Source organism: Falco naumanni, chromosome Z (assembly GCF_017639655.2).
Source record: "Falco naumanni isolate bFalNau1 chromosome Z, bFalNau1.pat, whole genome shotgun sequence".
In the NCBI taxonomy this organism is placed as follows: Eukaryota; Metazoa; Chordata; class Aves; order Falconiformes; family Falconidae; genus Falco; species Falco naumanni.
The window spans coordinates 1855285-1872871 of record NC_054080.1 but is presented as its reverse complement, the minus strand read 5'-3'; the positions used below and the strand labels follow the sequence as shown (position 1 = coordinate 1872871).

The following is a 17587-nucleotide window of genomic DNA, read 5'->3' as shown; positions in this document are numbered from 1 at the left end:
AGCATGTGGCAAATGAAGTATCCGAAGGGGTAAACAGCATATTAACTAGCTATACTATGCCATCCTCATGAATGTGAGACCTGGTAGACCATCATGCCCTCTGTCTTACGATGGCAGACACCACAGCTGTGCTGGAGATGGTCTAACATCTACCAAGAAATTTGTTACGAGAGCGTAAGTTAACTTTAGAAGGATGTATTTATGCTCAGATCACTTGTGTGCAGGTAATCTTTGGCTGCAGTGACCATGAAATGGTGGCACTCAAGATCCTTAGGGCAGTGAGGAAGGTACACAGCAATCTCCACACCCTGGACTTCAGGAGAGCAGACTTTGGCCTCTGCAGGGATCTTCTTGGTAGAGTACCAAGGAATAGAGCCCTGGAGGGAAGAGGGGCCCAGAAAAAGCTGGTTGATATTCAAGGACCACCCCCTCCAAGCTCAGCAGCAAGACATCCCAACAAAGAAGTCGTCAGGTTAAAATGCCAAGAGGCCTGCATGGATGAACAAGGAGTGACTGGACAAACTCAAACACAAAAAGGAAGCCTACAGAGGCTGGAAGCAAAGACAGGTCACCTGGGAAGATTACAGAGAAATTGTCCAAGCAGTCAGGGATCATCTTAGGACAGCTAAAGCCCTGACAGAATTAAATCTGGCCAGGGACATCAAAGGGCAACAAGAAAAGCTTCTGTAGGTACGTCAGTGATAAAAGCAAGACTAGGGAAAATGTAAGCCCTCTCCAGAAGAAAATGGGACACCTGATTACCTGGGACATGGAGAAGGCTAAGGTACTTAATGACTTTTTTGCCCCGGTCCTCACTGTCAAGTGGCCCAGCCACACTGCCCAAGTCACAGAAGGCGAAGTCAGGGACTGGGAGGATGAAGAACCACCCACTATAATTTGAGAGCGTCTAAAGAACCTGAAGGTGCACAAGTCCACGGGACTTGATTGGATGCACCCATGGGTCCTGAGAGGACTGGTGGACGAAGTGGCCACTATCCATCATATTTGAGCAGTCGTGGCAGTGAGGAAGGTACACAGCAAGCTCCACACCCTGGACTTCAGGAGAGCAGACTTTGGCCTCTGCAGGGATCTTCTTGGTAGAGTACCAAGGGATAGAGCCCTGGAGGGAAGAGGGGCCCACAGACTGGAAAAAGGGAAATGTAACTCCCATTTTTAAGAAGGGAAATAAGGAAGACCAAGGGAACTACAGGCCAGTCAGTCTCACCTTGGTACCTGGCAAGATCCTGGAGCAGATCCTCCTAGAAGATATGTTAAGGCACATGGAAAATAAGGAGGTGACTGGTGACAGCCAACATGGCTTCTCTACGGGCAAGTCATGCCTGACAAATTTGATGGCCTTCTATGACATGGTTACAGCATTGGTGGATGAGGGAAAAGCAACTGGTGTCATCTACCTGGACTTGTGCAAAGCATTTTACACTGTCCCACATGACATCCTTGCCTCAGAACTGGAGACACATGGATTTAACAGGCAGACTGCTCAGTGGATAAGGAATTGGCTATATGATCGCACTCAAAGAATTGAAACCAGTGGCTTGATGTCCAAGTGGAGACCAGTGGTGAGTGGCGTACCTCAGGGGTCAGTACTGGGACCAGCACTGTTTTAACATCTCTGTGGGCGACACTCGCAGTGGGATCGAGCGCACCCCCAGCAGGTTTGCTGACACCACCAAGCTGCCTGGTGGTGGTCGACAGGCTGGAGGGAAGGGATGCTGTCCCGAGGGAGCTGGGCGGGCTGGAGAGCTGGGCCTGTGCGGACCTGGTGAGGTTCAACCAGGCCGAGTGCCAGGTCCTGCGCGTGGGTCGGGGCAATCCCAAGCACAAACACAGGCTGGGCGCACAGCGGACTGAAGCAGCCCTGAGGAGAAGGACTTGTGGGCGCTGGTGGGCAAGCTCAGCACGACCCAGCAACGTGGCTCGCAGCCCAGAGAGCCGGCTGTGCCCCGGGCTCTGCGTCACCCGCAGCCTGGCCAGCAGGCGAGGGAGGGGGCTCTGCCCCTCTGCCCCGCTGCGGTGAGACCCCCCGGCAGCGCTGCGCCCAGCCCCGGCGCCCTCGGCACAGGACAGACACGGCCCTGCTGGAGCGGGTCCAGAGCCGGGCCACGAAGATGGTCAGGGGGCTGGAGCACCTCTCCCGTCAGGACAGGCTGAGAGGGCTGGGCTTGTCCAGCCTGGGGAAGGGAAGGCTCCGGGGAGACCTTCTGGTGGGCTCCTGACCCGTAAAGGGGGCTTACGAGAAAGGTGGAGAGAGATGTTTTACCGGGGCCTGTAGTGACAGGACGAGGGGCGACGGTTTGGGGCTGGAGGAGGGTGGGTTTAGATTCGCTATTGGGAAGGAATTCTGTACGGCGAGGGTGGTGAGATGGCCCAGGCTGCCCGGAGCAGCTGTGGGTGCCCCGTCCCTGGGGGGGCTCAAGGCCAGGCTGGACGGGGCTGGGGGCAGCCTGGGCTGGGGAGGGGGCGTGTCCCACGGCAGGGGGGTTGGAGCTAGATGGTCTTTAAGGTCCCTTCCAACCCAAACTGTTCTATGATTCTATGAATATGAGATGCCATACATACTTGTGATTTTCTGTTTTTTATTCAACCTGCAAGGAGAATCCAGAGGAAATCCAAATGGAAAATCTAGAACAACACACATTCTAATGCAAAATTTGATTTGCCACTCTAGATCTTGTTCTGTACACCTTTCTTTGTATCTGTGAATTTTTATAACACTTTAGCAAATCCAGATCATACACAGGAAATTGATGACTCTGACTCTAACCATTAATCTCATTTACAGAAATGATCAAATATTATTGAAGCATTAAGCATATTATAGTTAAATTTAGTTTTGTCTTCACCTCATGGATTTTATTACTTCATGTATGAGAAGTAGTGTATCTTCCATCATATATCAGTGTAGAATTACTTTCACTTCAGAGAAAAATACAAATAACATCCATACTGAAAATTTCAGTTCATATCATAGCAAGACCACAGACAATAAAATACTTCAGTAGTTAATATAGAGTAATTGCAACGTTTCAGATAGGAATAAAAAATTGATCTGGGCATTCTGATTATGCACTTATATATTGAAATATGTTTGGATTTACATTTCCCTGTATTTTTCATTTTCCACTATTTTAATATATTTCACTAAGCTTTAAAGGAGTTTAAGTGTGCATTTTAAATGGAGTTAGCTTTCATACATGCTTCCAGAATGTTCCCGTACATTATTATTTAAATGACTAGATGGAAGGCCAGATGCAGCAAGAAATATTAAATTATCAATACTTAAAATGGATGTGAGTTCAGCTGGAGAAAGAAGACAGTCTGGATGGTGCGTTTCCCCATCCTCTTTTCTGGGATAAAGACCTGAAAGTCTGGTGCTTTCTTTCTCAATTAAAAAAAAAGAGAAAAAAAACAAACCACAAAAACCCCCAAACAACAACTACTCTAAGATCTTAAAATGACTGATAGAAGGACTGCTTGTTAGAGAGCACAAGGGAAAGAAGAACAGTTCGGAGGTTTTGCAGTCCATTTTGGTTTTGTTCCTGCAGTGTCAGAAGGTAAGTGTGGACAATAAAACCCATTTCAGGTAATCTGGCTGGAAGTGTGGTTTATGTTTTAAAACTCCTCGGTTTGTGTGAATTTGCTTAGGGTAATGTAAGTGAATCCACTTTATTTGCAAGCTCCCAGAGTTGCACAAAACACACATCTGTATTCTTTGGGCGCCCATAGACCCCTTTTTCAAGGGCTGTCACCATTCACGTGTTTAGCAGTCCTGTTAAACATTCTTGCAACCCACTGAGACCTCAAATATCCAGCTGTGCTGACAGAGCACTTTGTAATTGTTGCTGCTAGCAACAAGGGGCCACTGTGGCACCTGCTGAGCCAATCAGCCTCTCTGCTTCTTCTCTCACTCTTTCCTGTGATGGAGCTGAACTCAAAGGGTTCAGCCAGAAAAAGCAGGCAACAGCAGCATCAAGACAAGAGAAGTGGCAGGAGAGGAAGGCAGAGCAATACATTAACTCACCGTGCACCCACAATGACACAGCTGCTGAGGTGCCTGCAGCTTGTCCCAAGTCTTATCCCAAGTCTAGCTGGGAGCAGGCGTGCAGACAGAAGTGAAAGTTTGTGGCTATATGTACCTTTTGTATAATCCATCTAAGTAATTACAGAGCATGAAAGGAAACGTACACCACACAGCAATTACTGCTTGTGGGTCGTGCGAGATTTACTGCATCTTTGTCTGAAGCTCCATGCCTGTAGTGCCACAAATATGGCATGCAACACATCATCAGCTCATCAGTAATAACCCAGGCTCTGCAAAATGCAGACTCTGATAAAATAAACTTGACATCTAGCCAGCAAGAAAGGCCAAAAGAGCCTGGGAAGTAACCAAGAGAAATGAGATAAAGGATAGGAGTCAAGAACTCTTTCAAGTATGGGTTCTGTTTCTGCCACTAATTAACTATGGGCTGGAATCAACCAGTTCATCTGCTTTAACAGTCAGCAAGAACAACTGCAACCTTTATAACCTTTCTATCACAAACTCGGATTTTTATTACTTAAACTGTCTAGACTACAACAAACTTTTCTGAGAAAAGGTTCTAGATGGTCCAATTGGGGTTAATTCATTTATATCACCACAGGTAAGAAATAATTAAAAAGCAGACAGTTGAGTGCCCCCCTCACAGCAGCAAGGTGTGGTCATTAAGACCACGTATGAGTCAGCTCCCAGCTGACTGGGCACCTTAACTTCTACAAAGGGTGGAAATTCTTCAGGCACACAAATTTTCACATACATTTTCAGAGAAAATTTTCAGGCTTCCCAAGTTACTGTTTACTAAGGGCTTTTAATAATTTCTTAGGTTTCCAATTAAAGGTTATTTGACTCTTTTGGTGAATGGGTGCACGAGTTGTTTTGAGGCTTCATTCTGGCATATTTTCCAAAGAAACACTCTTATGAAACCATTTACCACAAAAGAATAAAAAACCCTTACAGCTTGGGAGAATATCTGATTATACAAATTATTCAGTTTTATTTATGTCCAAAGCCAAGATAAAACAAGTTCATATGGGACACAGTCTTAGGAGGAGCTATCTTTCTGAGAAATGACATAGTGGTTACATGCTTTTGAGTTCAGGGAGTAAGTCTGTGTTCTGGAAAGTGCATCCACCAGGCCCAGTATGGTTATGAATACAGAAAGTCATGCCTTCAGGGCTGGAGGATGTTACATTATCTCACAAGCTCCCTCCCTCTAACCGCTGATTAGCACTTTTTTTATTGGCAGGGATCTATCTGTATATCAGAGCACAAAACGTATTTTGAGCAGGTCAACTTGAGAATCCCATTCCTTCTCTCTTTCCTAGAGGAGTTAGGCTGCAGTCCTTATTGACTCCCATTAGTTCTGCCCTTTTAGTGCTTAGCCAGCATTCATGATTCTTCCTCTACCTTTGTAGGAAAAATAAGAAGAGAGGTGTGAGACAAGCCATTATTTTCTTCAAATTCAGGTGATTCCTGAATGATGCCTGTGTCCACCTGTGATTGTGTTGCTGCTACCTCACTGCTGGTGCAAGAGGTTTTTTGAATGTATGGTTTCAGATGACGACACCTCAGGAAAAGACCCAAGTTCCTTGACATCTTAAAGACTAAGAAAACGGGGAAATACTCTGCTGATTAAAGAAAGCTTACTGGACCTAGCTCAGCCCATCTGGCTGATGCCAGCATTGAAGGAGAAGGCTAATTGCCTATACCATCTGTCTCTAAGAGGGCTAATTGCTGACATCAGGTATCAGCAGGGGTTCATGCATTTCTCCAACTACCTATTTGGTAATCTCAGAAGCCAAAGAAAGAAAGAAGAGCTCCCATTTCTGAAAAGTATGGCATACATAAAACAGATTTTGGACAAATGACACCTAGTTCTCTGAGACTGAGGTATTGAGGAGCATTGTTCTGAGCTCCTGACACAAGCTAGGACTTCAACAGGTCTGAATTTAGGAATATATCCCATGGGGGAAATATTATGAGGTAGAGGAAAAATGTTTCTTACACATATCTAGGCTAAAATTATGTTCAGGTATGCTGTGATGTTCCCCAACAACCTTCCAGACAAGAGTCATCACGCTTAATCATTATATTCAGCTCAAATTTGTCCTTGCGCAGAACAAGATCTTCCTTTAAATCTATTCCCAGAGACTACCAGAAAGTTTAGATGTCTCTCATAAGGTTTTAGTTCTGTGGCAATTAAAATGTCAAACCCTTACCTTACACTACCTTACATGTCGCACTTCCTCTCCCCCAAAAAAGAGGTCTAAAGATGAAGTCTGGAAAACAAGTTATTTCATCCAACTTAGACACCAGCAAGGATAAAGATACAACTTTTGCCCTATTTGCAGGAAGAACTGAACTGTAATGTTTAAACACAATTGCTAGCAGAGAGCAGTGAAAACTGGATGTCCTCACTGACACAAGCTCCTGAAGATGCCAACCACACTGAACGTGACAGGAAAATCTCCCCTGCAGCTCTACTGGAAGCCTTTTTCCTAGGTGGGACTGCAAGAGACCAAGTCAACAGAAACCGGACTCACAGAGAAAGGTAGGATTTAATTGTTCTAGAGATGTTTTCAAAGAGCCTATTTTGAAGAGTGCAGATTTGGAGAGGCTGACACCAGTTGCTACCATAACATACAAAGTGAGCAAGTGAATATTGCAAAACAAGCAAAACCACTTAGGTCGAACAGAATTGTTATTTCCTAGGCAGGCCTCGAGGCGTAATGGCCATTTAACATACTGCCATAGAGGAAGCAGAGTTCTGAATTCAAACTCTGTGCCCTGCTGCTGGGGAAGGCAAGATAGGGCAGGGCTGTGGAAACACTGGAAGGATTATAGCTCACCTCCACTCCCCCAACAAGCTCTAATTAACATGAGGATCAGTATGGACAGGATTCAAGGGAAACCACGAACAGCTCACAAGAGACTTGTGAGAAACTGCTTCTGTTACTTAATCTACAAATAATCACAGGAATTTAGACTGGGAAATTGGTATACGTCTCAGAAGATTCTTCCCTGATTATTTCAGATGAGGAATGCAGCGAGTATTACTAGTTGTCTGAGAAACAAGGTGAGGAGCCTACCACATGAAGACTATTACCTCAAAGGAAAAAAATCTCAGGGCATTGCCTAGCCTAGAGTTTTCCTTATACCGGGTTCAGCATCAGACAAAAGATATTTTGCTCAGATATCTCAAGCAATTGTGAAAGCGATTGTCATCTGCTCGTTCCTGAAAACCCCATGTCGGGACCTGGAGACAGCACGGCACAAGCAGGCAAATAACTTGCAGGGACAATAGAATTTTCCATTTTCAGAAGTACACTATCCATAATTAAAATCAGAGAATAATAGTTGAAAGTATTATAGGAAAAGTAATTATTGCCAGCATTTCGTATCCTTCTCTCTTCAAGAGTCAGACAATGTTAAATGTTAAAAAAGAATGTTAAATGTTGAAGAGAACCCAGGTGACTTTAGGAATTATCTAAAAAACAGTCCTTGTTTTCCATTGTGAAACGTTCCCAAGAAGTATTTTCAAACATAATTATACTTGTAGGAACAATTACGGATTTGTACTGCAAGGGGAGCTGTTGGCACATAATACCAGGATTGTGCATTAGATCATCCACTAGCTTCTGTAATATCCACTTCCAGCTATAAGGAGTCATGTTTCAACACCTCCAATTCCCTGATGCTGACAAGCTAAACAACTTGTTTTGTCTCTGGGAGCTCTTCTCTGGTGATTAACTGCTTATGGTGAATACTAATTATATGAAAGTACAGTACATTAGAAACAGTGTCCTATTTCCTCTACCTGCAGCGTCTCCATCCTCTTCTGTAGTGACACTGCACTATTAATTCAGCTAAACCCAAAAAGATGACATTTTTCAGGGCCACAAATAGGTTAATCTCTCTCTTACAGCAAAACTTTCTTTATCTTCCTGTCTGCACAATAAGTTTAAGGGCAAAACATTGCACATTTGTAAATGCCTGTAACAATTCTAGAAATAAATTTGCAGCAGGATGTGTGCAAATGAATTCTGTTGGTGGTAAAGGCGGAGCAATGTCCCCAGTTCCCCACTTCCCAGTTTGAAAATTTACCCCAAATTATCCATTCCTGAAACTGCACCTCAGACTAAAATCTTTCCACCAGGGAGTCTATGAGAATTTGTTCTTCAATTTTAAATTTGAAGTGCCTTTTAAAATGCTAACACTGCAAAATTAGAAACCATTAAACAATGTAAACCAGAGAGTGATTAAATCTACCAAACACATTCAAAGCAGCTTAAGCTACTTTTTAATTAAATAGGAAAAGATATCACTGGCAACATTCAGACATCTTTATCTAGATAAAGTTAGGAGATTATTCAAAACACAAAAGATGCTGATGCTACCATGCAGGAGACTGAATGAAGTGGATTGGAGATTTCAATCCCTCCACCCTAGGTACACAGTCTTTGGGCAGAGAGGAACAGAGCACAGCCAGTGCTGCAGTGTGATCACTCTGCTGATTAAGTTAAGTGTCACCACCAGCGGCCTTGGAGGGAGACTGTGTGTTCCTCCTTCCTTTCTGACAGGATGGTGAGTGAAATCACAGTGGCTACAGCAATTGAGTAACAGGTAACAAGATGTATGTACCAGGGAGGAAAGAAGATCAGTTAGTGTTTCAAGAGCCAGTTTTAATAGACAGAAAAAGGCAACACCTTATCAATTTTGTTTTGTTTAAGCAGCAAATTTAAATACAAAAAAACAGCATACACTTTTAAAGGTACATTTAGACCACAGCCTTGTGGCTCAAATTCAGGCTCCAAAGAAACCGACACAGTTCTGCTGAAGCACTGTATGTAATTATGTCCTCTTATATTGCAGCCAAATTCAAAACTGCAGCTTTAAGTTTTTGTGTTAATTTAAAGAAAAGAACAAGAAAAATGACCAGCAGTTTTAGTCAACCACAGGCAAGACGCCAGGAGCCAAAGATCAGCCTCCTTCAGACTGAGATGATATCATCTACTCCAAGGTTCTGAAGCTCTGTATTGGGAGTATGACAAAATTTAATTGTGAACAGCCTAATCTCTTACTTTTTTACTACATATAATTATTACTCTGTTGCTCAATTTAATATAAAGTCTGTGTTCTTAACATCTATTGACCCAACATATTATTCTTCCTTTTGTTTAATTGGTCTTACCTAAAAAGCATGCCCTAAAATAAAGCACAGGTACTCGGTAGCTGCTGGAGTACAAGACATGATACTCATAGTGAATCACTTCTGTTGCACAAACTCCAGCTGCTTGAGAATCATCCAAAGACTCCTAAAACAACAAACATGAACACAGTAATACATCAACTTTTGTGTTTGTATAAAGGAAAAGTAGTTACTAATATTGTAATAAATTCAATAAATATACAGAACAGAAATAATGGCAATCATCCCTTTCACAGCATCACTCACTTAACTTTCAAAAGCCATTTATCAATACTAGCGAGAAAATCACAAAAGTTCAAAACCTACAAAGACATCTTAACTCCCGCAACTGTGAACTATGCATTTGCAGAACTGAGGTCCCTCTAAGTGCAGGCTGCTTTTGTAAACAAAAGACAAAAGCTCTCTAAAATCTTCATGGCACAACAACTGGTACAGTAAGGTGACTACAGCTGCATCCCTCTCATTACCTTTAGTATAGATAATTTTAAAAGTGTATCCTTAAGTAATCTGGTTTTCCTTGCCAAAAGACAAAGCAGATGTATCCATGAAAATTCTTTGTTCTACCTTCTTGAAAGGCTTTTTGCCAGAGGTTGTTTTTGCTAATAATACTTCTAAAACTGAGATTATTTTTTCCTGTTAATATATATTTAAAGTGTAAAGTAAGTAAAGTTTATTGTAGATTTGAAATAAATCAGGATAGAACGTTACACCATTGAGATATATCCCAGTTGCAGCATATATTTCCTTAGCATTTCAAATTAATATTCAAAGTAGTGCTAGTTCTAGTACCCAGTTGTTTTGACCTATCTAAAAACTGTCAATACTCAACACCTCTGAAAATGGAACCATTAAATTAATAATGCCATTAAGATTGTTAGAATAAACTTTCAAAAAAGACACTATGGGTGTGGACTTGTTCAGTTTTCAAACCCCCAAATTTGCATGCATGAACTAAGCAACCATAATGCCCCACAGGTTGGGTGTGTATTTCCAACCTGACTATTGCCAAGCAACTGTGAATATTTTCTTCCTGTCTCTGTCCAAGCAAAATAAAGATTGATCAGGAAAGAAGAACCAGCATCTTTTGAACACCATCCGGACTTAACACACGAGAAACTTAAAGCTATTTTGCACTTTTATCTCACATCCTTAACTGAACTCAGTGATGAATTAATCTATGAAGAACTGATAAACTATAACAGTAATGACACACAAAATACTTTAAATATTTTTTTTTTGATAGCCCACATAAAAGTGATTTCCCCCAAATTTAGTGTATTAGACAACCAGATGCTGCTGAGGCACATGGATAGAAGATCACAAATGGCAAGCCCAGACCTTGGGAAGGAATCTTCAAAGAAAGCGCTCTCTTTGTTAACGTAATTTTTAAAACTGTATGTGAATGGATACTAAAGACAGCATGCCAGAAGGGACAGTGATGATTACTGTATCTGACTTCATGGGCCAGGTACAGTTAGGCATGCTATGTCCAGTTCCCACGTAAATGTATAACAGGCTAAGAAGGCAAGTTCTTTTCCCCCTCACAAACGTCATACGCTCTGATCAGATGTGATACTCAGATTTAAAAAGATCACTTCAGAAAAATGGAAATTTTTTCTCTATGGTAAGATGAACTTTCTTGAAAATGGATCTATTTTCAATGCTTTAGTGAGAATAGTAAAAGAAAGAACAGCAGCCGCCTGTGGAAAAAGAAACCAAAAAACAACTACAAACTGGCTTTTGAGTTCATAGAGGTGGGAAAGCATCCATATTCAGAACCGAACCTACGTTAAAATTTACAAACCCCTTTTTGGATCAACCTCCTGGAATCAAAATCATACTGCTTTACAGACATCAATGTTTCATCAGATATTATGGTCTTGCCTACAGCTTAGTCACCAGTTTACCTTGCCCTAAAACTTCTTCTGGATATGGCAAGACTACCTGTTCATGTATTAAATACTACTGTTTTAGAAAAAAGTTGTATGTATACACTACTCTCCCACTTTCTGTATACAAGGGTAAAATGACTGTATACCCTCACATGAACACTGATACCTAATTTGTGACTACTTTAGACTGAATAAAGAAGAAGCCATATTCTTCACTATCTCCAAATAATTAGGAAAGGAAGTTAATACTAACTTAAAATGAAATACTCAAATCTGTATATCCTTAGGAAAATGTGCTTTAGAAAACCACTGCTTAGAAGTATACTTAGGTATACTCAGAAGGTCATAAATTAACCTAGGAACAACTGCGTCATTAAGAATTCAATTTACTGGGTTAGCACAAGATTTCAGCTGGTAAAAAACTTCTACCTTCAGTTGCTGGCTTAGGAAAAGGAAAGCAAAGGAGAGACTTTCTGATTTCATTGTTCTTTGAGACAGCCATTAAGAAATCTTAAGAATTCCTGCCATTACCAGACATACATTAGATGACTGAGTACTTCCCAAAATATCCTATTACTTCCAGAGAAAGGTGGGTTTATGCAGAAGTGGCCTTCCCAGAAGACGTACATAGTTTGACGGCAGGAGAGGCAGTTGAGAAGGGAAGAAGACAGCTTTGCTGCTTTACTCTTCTGGATAGCAGAACATGTGGACACATTTATTCTGGATTATTCTGGATTTTTTTTGACTGATAGTTTAGGCAGTTTCTGAAATCAAGCATTCAGCTGAATGCAAAGCTCAAAGAAGTTTTAAAACTGACATTATTCTGCTCTGTAACAAAATGTATTTCAGTCTACTACAAAGTTTCAACACTCAAAGTTAAGTTTCTGAAACTCAGTCTTTTTCTGCTGTTTCTAGTGACGAGTGGGTACACTGTATGTGTGATTTGCATACAAAGGCAGATAGCTGAATCCTTCTTAGGGCTGCCTCTAATCCCCTTTCCTTTCAGTATACAGCAGTTTCAAGACTTCTTACAGAAAAAGATACAGCATTGATGTGTAATCCTGTACTTCACAGTCTCTGTAAGTACAATGCACAGTATTTATGCAGAGAAACTACATTTTGGAACCTAAAAATTTTGATGATATCTCTCTAGCTGATGAGATTAACTTTGCTGATGAAATGAATAAAATGAGTACAGTCATTTTAGGTGATCTTTAGAACATCTAAAAATCTGTGCTTGGCTGAATAAAGCGATGGAGCCTCAGAGAGTTTTATATCAGCCCAAAAGAAGGGATTTATTTTTCACTCTTTAACCAACTACTGACAAAGCCATAAATATAAAACACAGGTATAATTTATAAAAAAAAAAATCACAACAGAATTTTATTTTTATCTACTTTATATGATATCCTATTGAAATTTTTCCTTCCAATAATTGTTCTAGTTTCCTTTTTTATGTATACTGTTGTTTTCTTTTTAAGCTAATGCTGAATCTTAATTACTATAATAGACAATATTGAAATAAATTTTAACTTTGCAAGATTTTGTAACTGCTGCAAAACATTCACACATACACGCCACAGAACAAATTCATAATTTTGTTTAGATCTTGTAAAGACAAAACAAACATACTCGCATTTAAAAAAAACCTGAAATGTTAACATAAAGGGGGTTTGACAAAACTGCAATCATTAGAAATGCTATGAAGTAATTTGATTTCTCAATTTTTTGTGTCTGCTTTGCAGATTTCCTTGCATGCTTGCCATGCTTCCAGTTAAAACTGTGAATCCAGGACTCTCTGACTGTTTCCTAAACAAATAGGGAAGTTGTCATCAGGAAGCATCTGTTCCTCAATTGCTCTCACGTAAAACCATTCTCATGCTATCATAATGGACTACTGAGCAGATGTTTAAAAGTAATGTATGTATTAGAAAAAAGATAAGCAGCAACTACCTAATTAATTACATTAGTTCCATTATTACTGAGTTATCACTAATTTTAATTGATACAAAATTGTTCTCAACCTTTAAGTACCCCCTGAACACATTAAGTTGATTTGTTCCTTTTAAAATGCTACTTTATTTAAATCAATAGATAAGAAATTATGCCGCATGTCATTCTAAAGGCAAAATAATATATTTGTACTATTCTTACTTCTCCTGATGAAGAAGGCAAGTTTAAAACCCTGGTAACAAGCTAATTGGCAGCAGGAGAGAGTTAATAGCATGTTTTGATACTCTTTAGTAGTAACATTGCTCCAGACTGAAAAGCAGCAGGAAGGTATGGGTTAAGGCAGGTGACCTTCCGACTAGGAGGGCTTCAGAAGAAAGGGAAGGGCCAGGGAAGTGATGGACCTGGTAAACTGAGGAGGTGACAGAATTACCTAATAAAAAAGGGATTTTCCTGTGCTGACACAAAACATTTTCCTCTCTCCACCTCACCCACAGAGGCCAGCTGAGACAGCCATCCTTGCTCAGCCCAAATTCCCTTTGAAATGCTTACGTAGGCCCTAACACCCTTTTTGGGGGAAGAGGTAAGAGAAGTGGTTTAAAGAACAGTGGGTACATATCTCCTGGATCTCAAGTCACTCCCATGTTCCTCATCTCTTCTCCTGCCATCTTGACCTCTACTTCCTCCTGCTGCAGGCCAGCCTCCTGAGATATTCTGCAGGAGCAGGGCAGGACTGGGCTTCAAGGAGGCAAGGGAGAAAAGGTGACTCAGGCACAGTTACTGGTACTGCTAGTTTCACTGGGGGGGTGGGGGTGGGGAGATGCCATCCAGATTAGTATGCAAATCTGATTTCATTGCTTGGAATACATTTACACTTAATTTCATTTCAGCCTCTGCAGTTGAAAACAAATGTATCACACTTTCTCCAGCGTGGTGTTTCTCTTTCTTCAAAGACAACTGTGAGCTACCATGAGAAACACAAGAGTTTTCAGAAAGCAGCTCCCCTCCCCATTCAACACTTTGGCAAATAGGGAGATCTGAACATGAAAACTGAATGGTAGGACAGTGTTCAGCAGACAGAATTAAAGCACAGTTTAATGTGGAGGGTGTGGCAGCGTGGTGAGATAGTATCTGCACTCTTTATTCTTCCTCCCGGGTGTTCTCCACATTTATTTGGACCGTGTCTCACTTTCTTGCCTGCAGCCCCCACAGGTCTAGTCTCTGCAGGTCATTTTCCTGCTGGTTTTTGTACCTCCTGTGCAGAGTCTCAAGTCATTCTCATCCTTACAAAGATCTTGAATCTCCAGTCTGATCCTCCCTTTCCTTTCCACGTGGAAAATGCAGTGTGGCGTTGGAGCAGTCAGCAAGATGAGCCTCATTGGAGAGAAGAGTCAGACCTCTGGGCAGCAGCTCACCTCACACCCTCCTGACCAGCCTGGATCACCCCTACAAGCCAGAGGATGGCAGAAGACAGAAGCCTGGCTGACTGAATGAAGGTTGAACAGCCAGTACGCCCAGTGCCTGGAATAAAATCTCAAAATGAAGTATTACTTGAAAATTGCAAGGAGACCTACAAAATGAAAAAAATCTCCTTGCAAAACTAAACATGCTGAGGAAAAAAAAGCGAACCGAGAATCTCAAAACCACCCTAGCACATGGGGATTTTTATTTTAATACAGTACAAGAATTTCAGTTTGCATTAAGTGATTGTCAGTATATTCCGTTCACTATTCATACTATGCTAAAATTTTTAGGCTGTAATCAAAGTTACCCCACTACGTCATGGTCTGTAAAAATGCATAAAAATGTGGACAACTTCCTGAAGAATTTAAGTGTAAGATGAATGGTATACAAATGTCTTTGCCACTAGTTGCATCATTTTTATATACATTAATAAATTGCTCTTTTATGTGAAGTATATATGGGGAAATCCAACAGCCTCCATATGTTCCCTGATGCCAGCATCATTACTGACAGATGAGGCCATATGAGAATAACAGAAGAGGTCTCAAGAATAATGAAGTTACCTTATGGACTTGTTTCCTGTATTCAGTGACAAAATCTTCCCCACTATCCTGAATGCCTTCAAATTCAGTTGGCCAAGGGCAGAACCTGGTTACATACTGCCCGTCAATACCAAAGAAAGAAACTGGTCCTTGTATTAGTCGGTGGTATTACTAAACACCATGTCCAACGAGCCTTCTTCTGGAAGACAGGGCTACCTTGAAAAGCCACTATGTCACCAATGGAAAAACTCAAGTCTGAGTTAAGGTAAACATGCAATGGATCCCTGAAATACTTCATTTCCCAAAGGAAAATCCTCTGACTGCCAGTCAGCACCCTGACCATGACACTGTTAAAGTACCAGTCATAATCAGAAAGACTATTTACCCCCCCCACACCCAAAATAAAGGTTACTAAAAAAACCCCACAGCCTTTTGTCATTCAAGGCATACCAAAATACCTAGATTTCCACCCCAAAAAGATACGGCACATAAACTTGCAGTAGTTCCTCATGCATTAATAATCATTTCTAATGGTTGTAAATTAGATTTGTCTTCTGATTGCTTTAAAACTGCTATTACAAGTGAAAGCAAAACCTATTCAAGCAAAAGAGGCAACAGACCATGAAAACAGAACAGTTGGGAAATTTTTCTTCACATAAAGGTGGGGAACTCTATCAAAATCATTCTTCATTTTTCCCAGGCTGTCACATACAAAATGCAGAATTTGGTGGCTTCTCTCCTCCCCCCAAAGAAACATCTTCTTTTTTACGTAGGAAGTACAAGACTCTATTCTGAACAGGGCTGAAGCACTGAGACACAGTACTTTAGGAAACCTCGTCTGGTGGAAACTACAGCTAACAGCCGGTGAAGCTAGGAAATGAGGCAAGGTAATCAAAGGAGCAAGAGGGACATGGCCCACGTGGACTAACCCAGTCTATTTGAAATTCTTAAAAGAAGGGTCCACCTGAAGCTATGGACACACACCTCGCTGAAGAACAGAGCAACCTCAGGTGTAAGCTGTAGGGGTTCAATTACTCCCACTACCTCCAATCAACATTATTTGTCAGTACCATTTCTTGGAATTAGGCATTTACAGCAGCCCTTCTTTCTAAGGAAGTATGGCAAGATAAGAAACACCTGGAGATGGTGGCACTCATACCCCCTCTTTTTTACCACTAGCCCTTCTGTAAGAAAACTGATGCAGGACAGGTAAGGTATGGAGAATGCTCCACATATGCCTCTCTGCTGGGACAGGAATTCCTGCCTCTTATTCTGAGTACGGTAAACGTCAGCTCAAAGTCCATCCCTCTGTCTCATCCAGCGTATACTTAATTATTCCACATGAAGCAGAACAGCTTCCACAATAACTGATAAACCTATGAGTCAGGCACTTTCAAAGCAGCTTCCAGCCCCTCTGCCAGAGGAGAGAACCAAAATGAGGATGGCTTCATGACTTCCCTCGTACTGTAGGGCACCTCTGGCAATCTTTTACAGGGCACGTTTTGGTACTTGTGTTTTCAGAAGCCTTGCTAGGTAATAGTGCTGAGGGCAAGATGAGCTGTGGGAGTCCATGGCATGACCAACCTGGGACTGCACTCTCAGGAGCCCCCGGGATACCGCAGGTTAAGGGACAGGTGAGAAGGAATTCTGTCAGACCGAATTTTGGCCACAGATACCAAGTGCATCTATGTCATTTGGCGGAATAGTGTGATTTAGATCTGTGAATCTGCCTACTCTAGGCATACAACAAAATAGCTATGTTTAATAGAAAGGTTTGGAATTTCATTCGCAAGTCTTCATAAAAAATACTTGCAAATACAGTGCTACCACATGAGCACAAGCTATGCATATACACAGAGGAGCACAGCGTTTTCAAGGCTCATGAAAAATGGATCAAGTTGGTGTAACTACACATCATTGCAGTTCGTTTGCAATAATTATCAGAGTAAAAAAATTAAAATTCACACACAAGCAAAGTTTTAAATAATTCGATTTCATCCAAACATAAACCAAATTGCAGGATTTTCTGATTATTTTTGTCATTATCTTGCATTTGGATGAACTAGAATAAGTTACTACTTTGAGGTTAAGTACTATTTCACAAGATTATTGCTGTTTTGAATTGAAGTGTTTCCAGGATTGGGCTCTATGTTTTATAATAGGCAAAAAGAAAAAAAAAATTGCTACACTAGAAGACAATGGTAGCAGTTCAGCTGTATTTTAGGTCAATTTTATTTTTTTAGAACAAGGATTATTATTTCTGCTTTGAGAATCTCAGCAGCAACCCAGTTTTGGCCATACTTAATTCAATGGGGAGACTGACAGCAAATGCCTACAAACCTTTCCTTTATAGAAGACAAATTCAAATCCTCATTAATTTCTCAGATGGGAAGCTGCACGAAAATGGTGCCAAGACTGACAGACAGTGTTTAGCAGCAATTCAAGTGAAAAAGTTACAGACAGAAATGCTCAA

General features: G+C 41.2%; 1 protein-coding gene across 3 annotated transcripts in view; it reads right to left on the bottom strand.

The window, feature by feature from the left end:
* Positions 1-17587, bottom strand: part of ATG10 (autophagy related 10) — a 106059-nt gene that overhangs the window by 45293 nt on the left and 43179 nt on the right. For all 3 annotated transcript variants that reach the window (XM_040578993.1, XM_040578994.1, XM_040578995.1), the window contains exon 4: positions 9249-9372. In XM_040578993.1, the coding sequence (XP_040434927.1) occupies positions 9249-9372 (124 nt within the window). The remainder of the gene's footprint in view (positions 1-9248; positions 9373-17587) is intronic.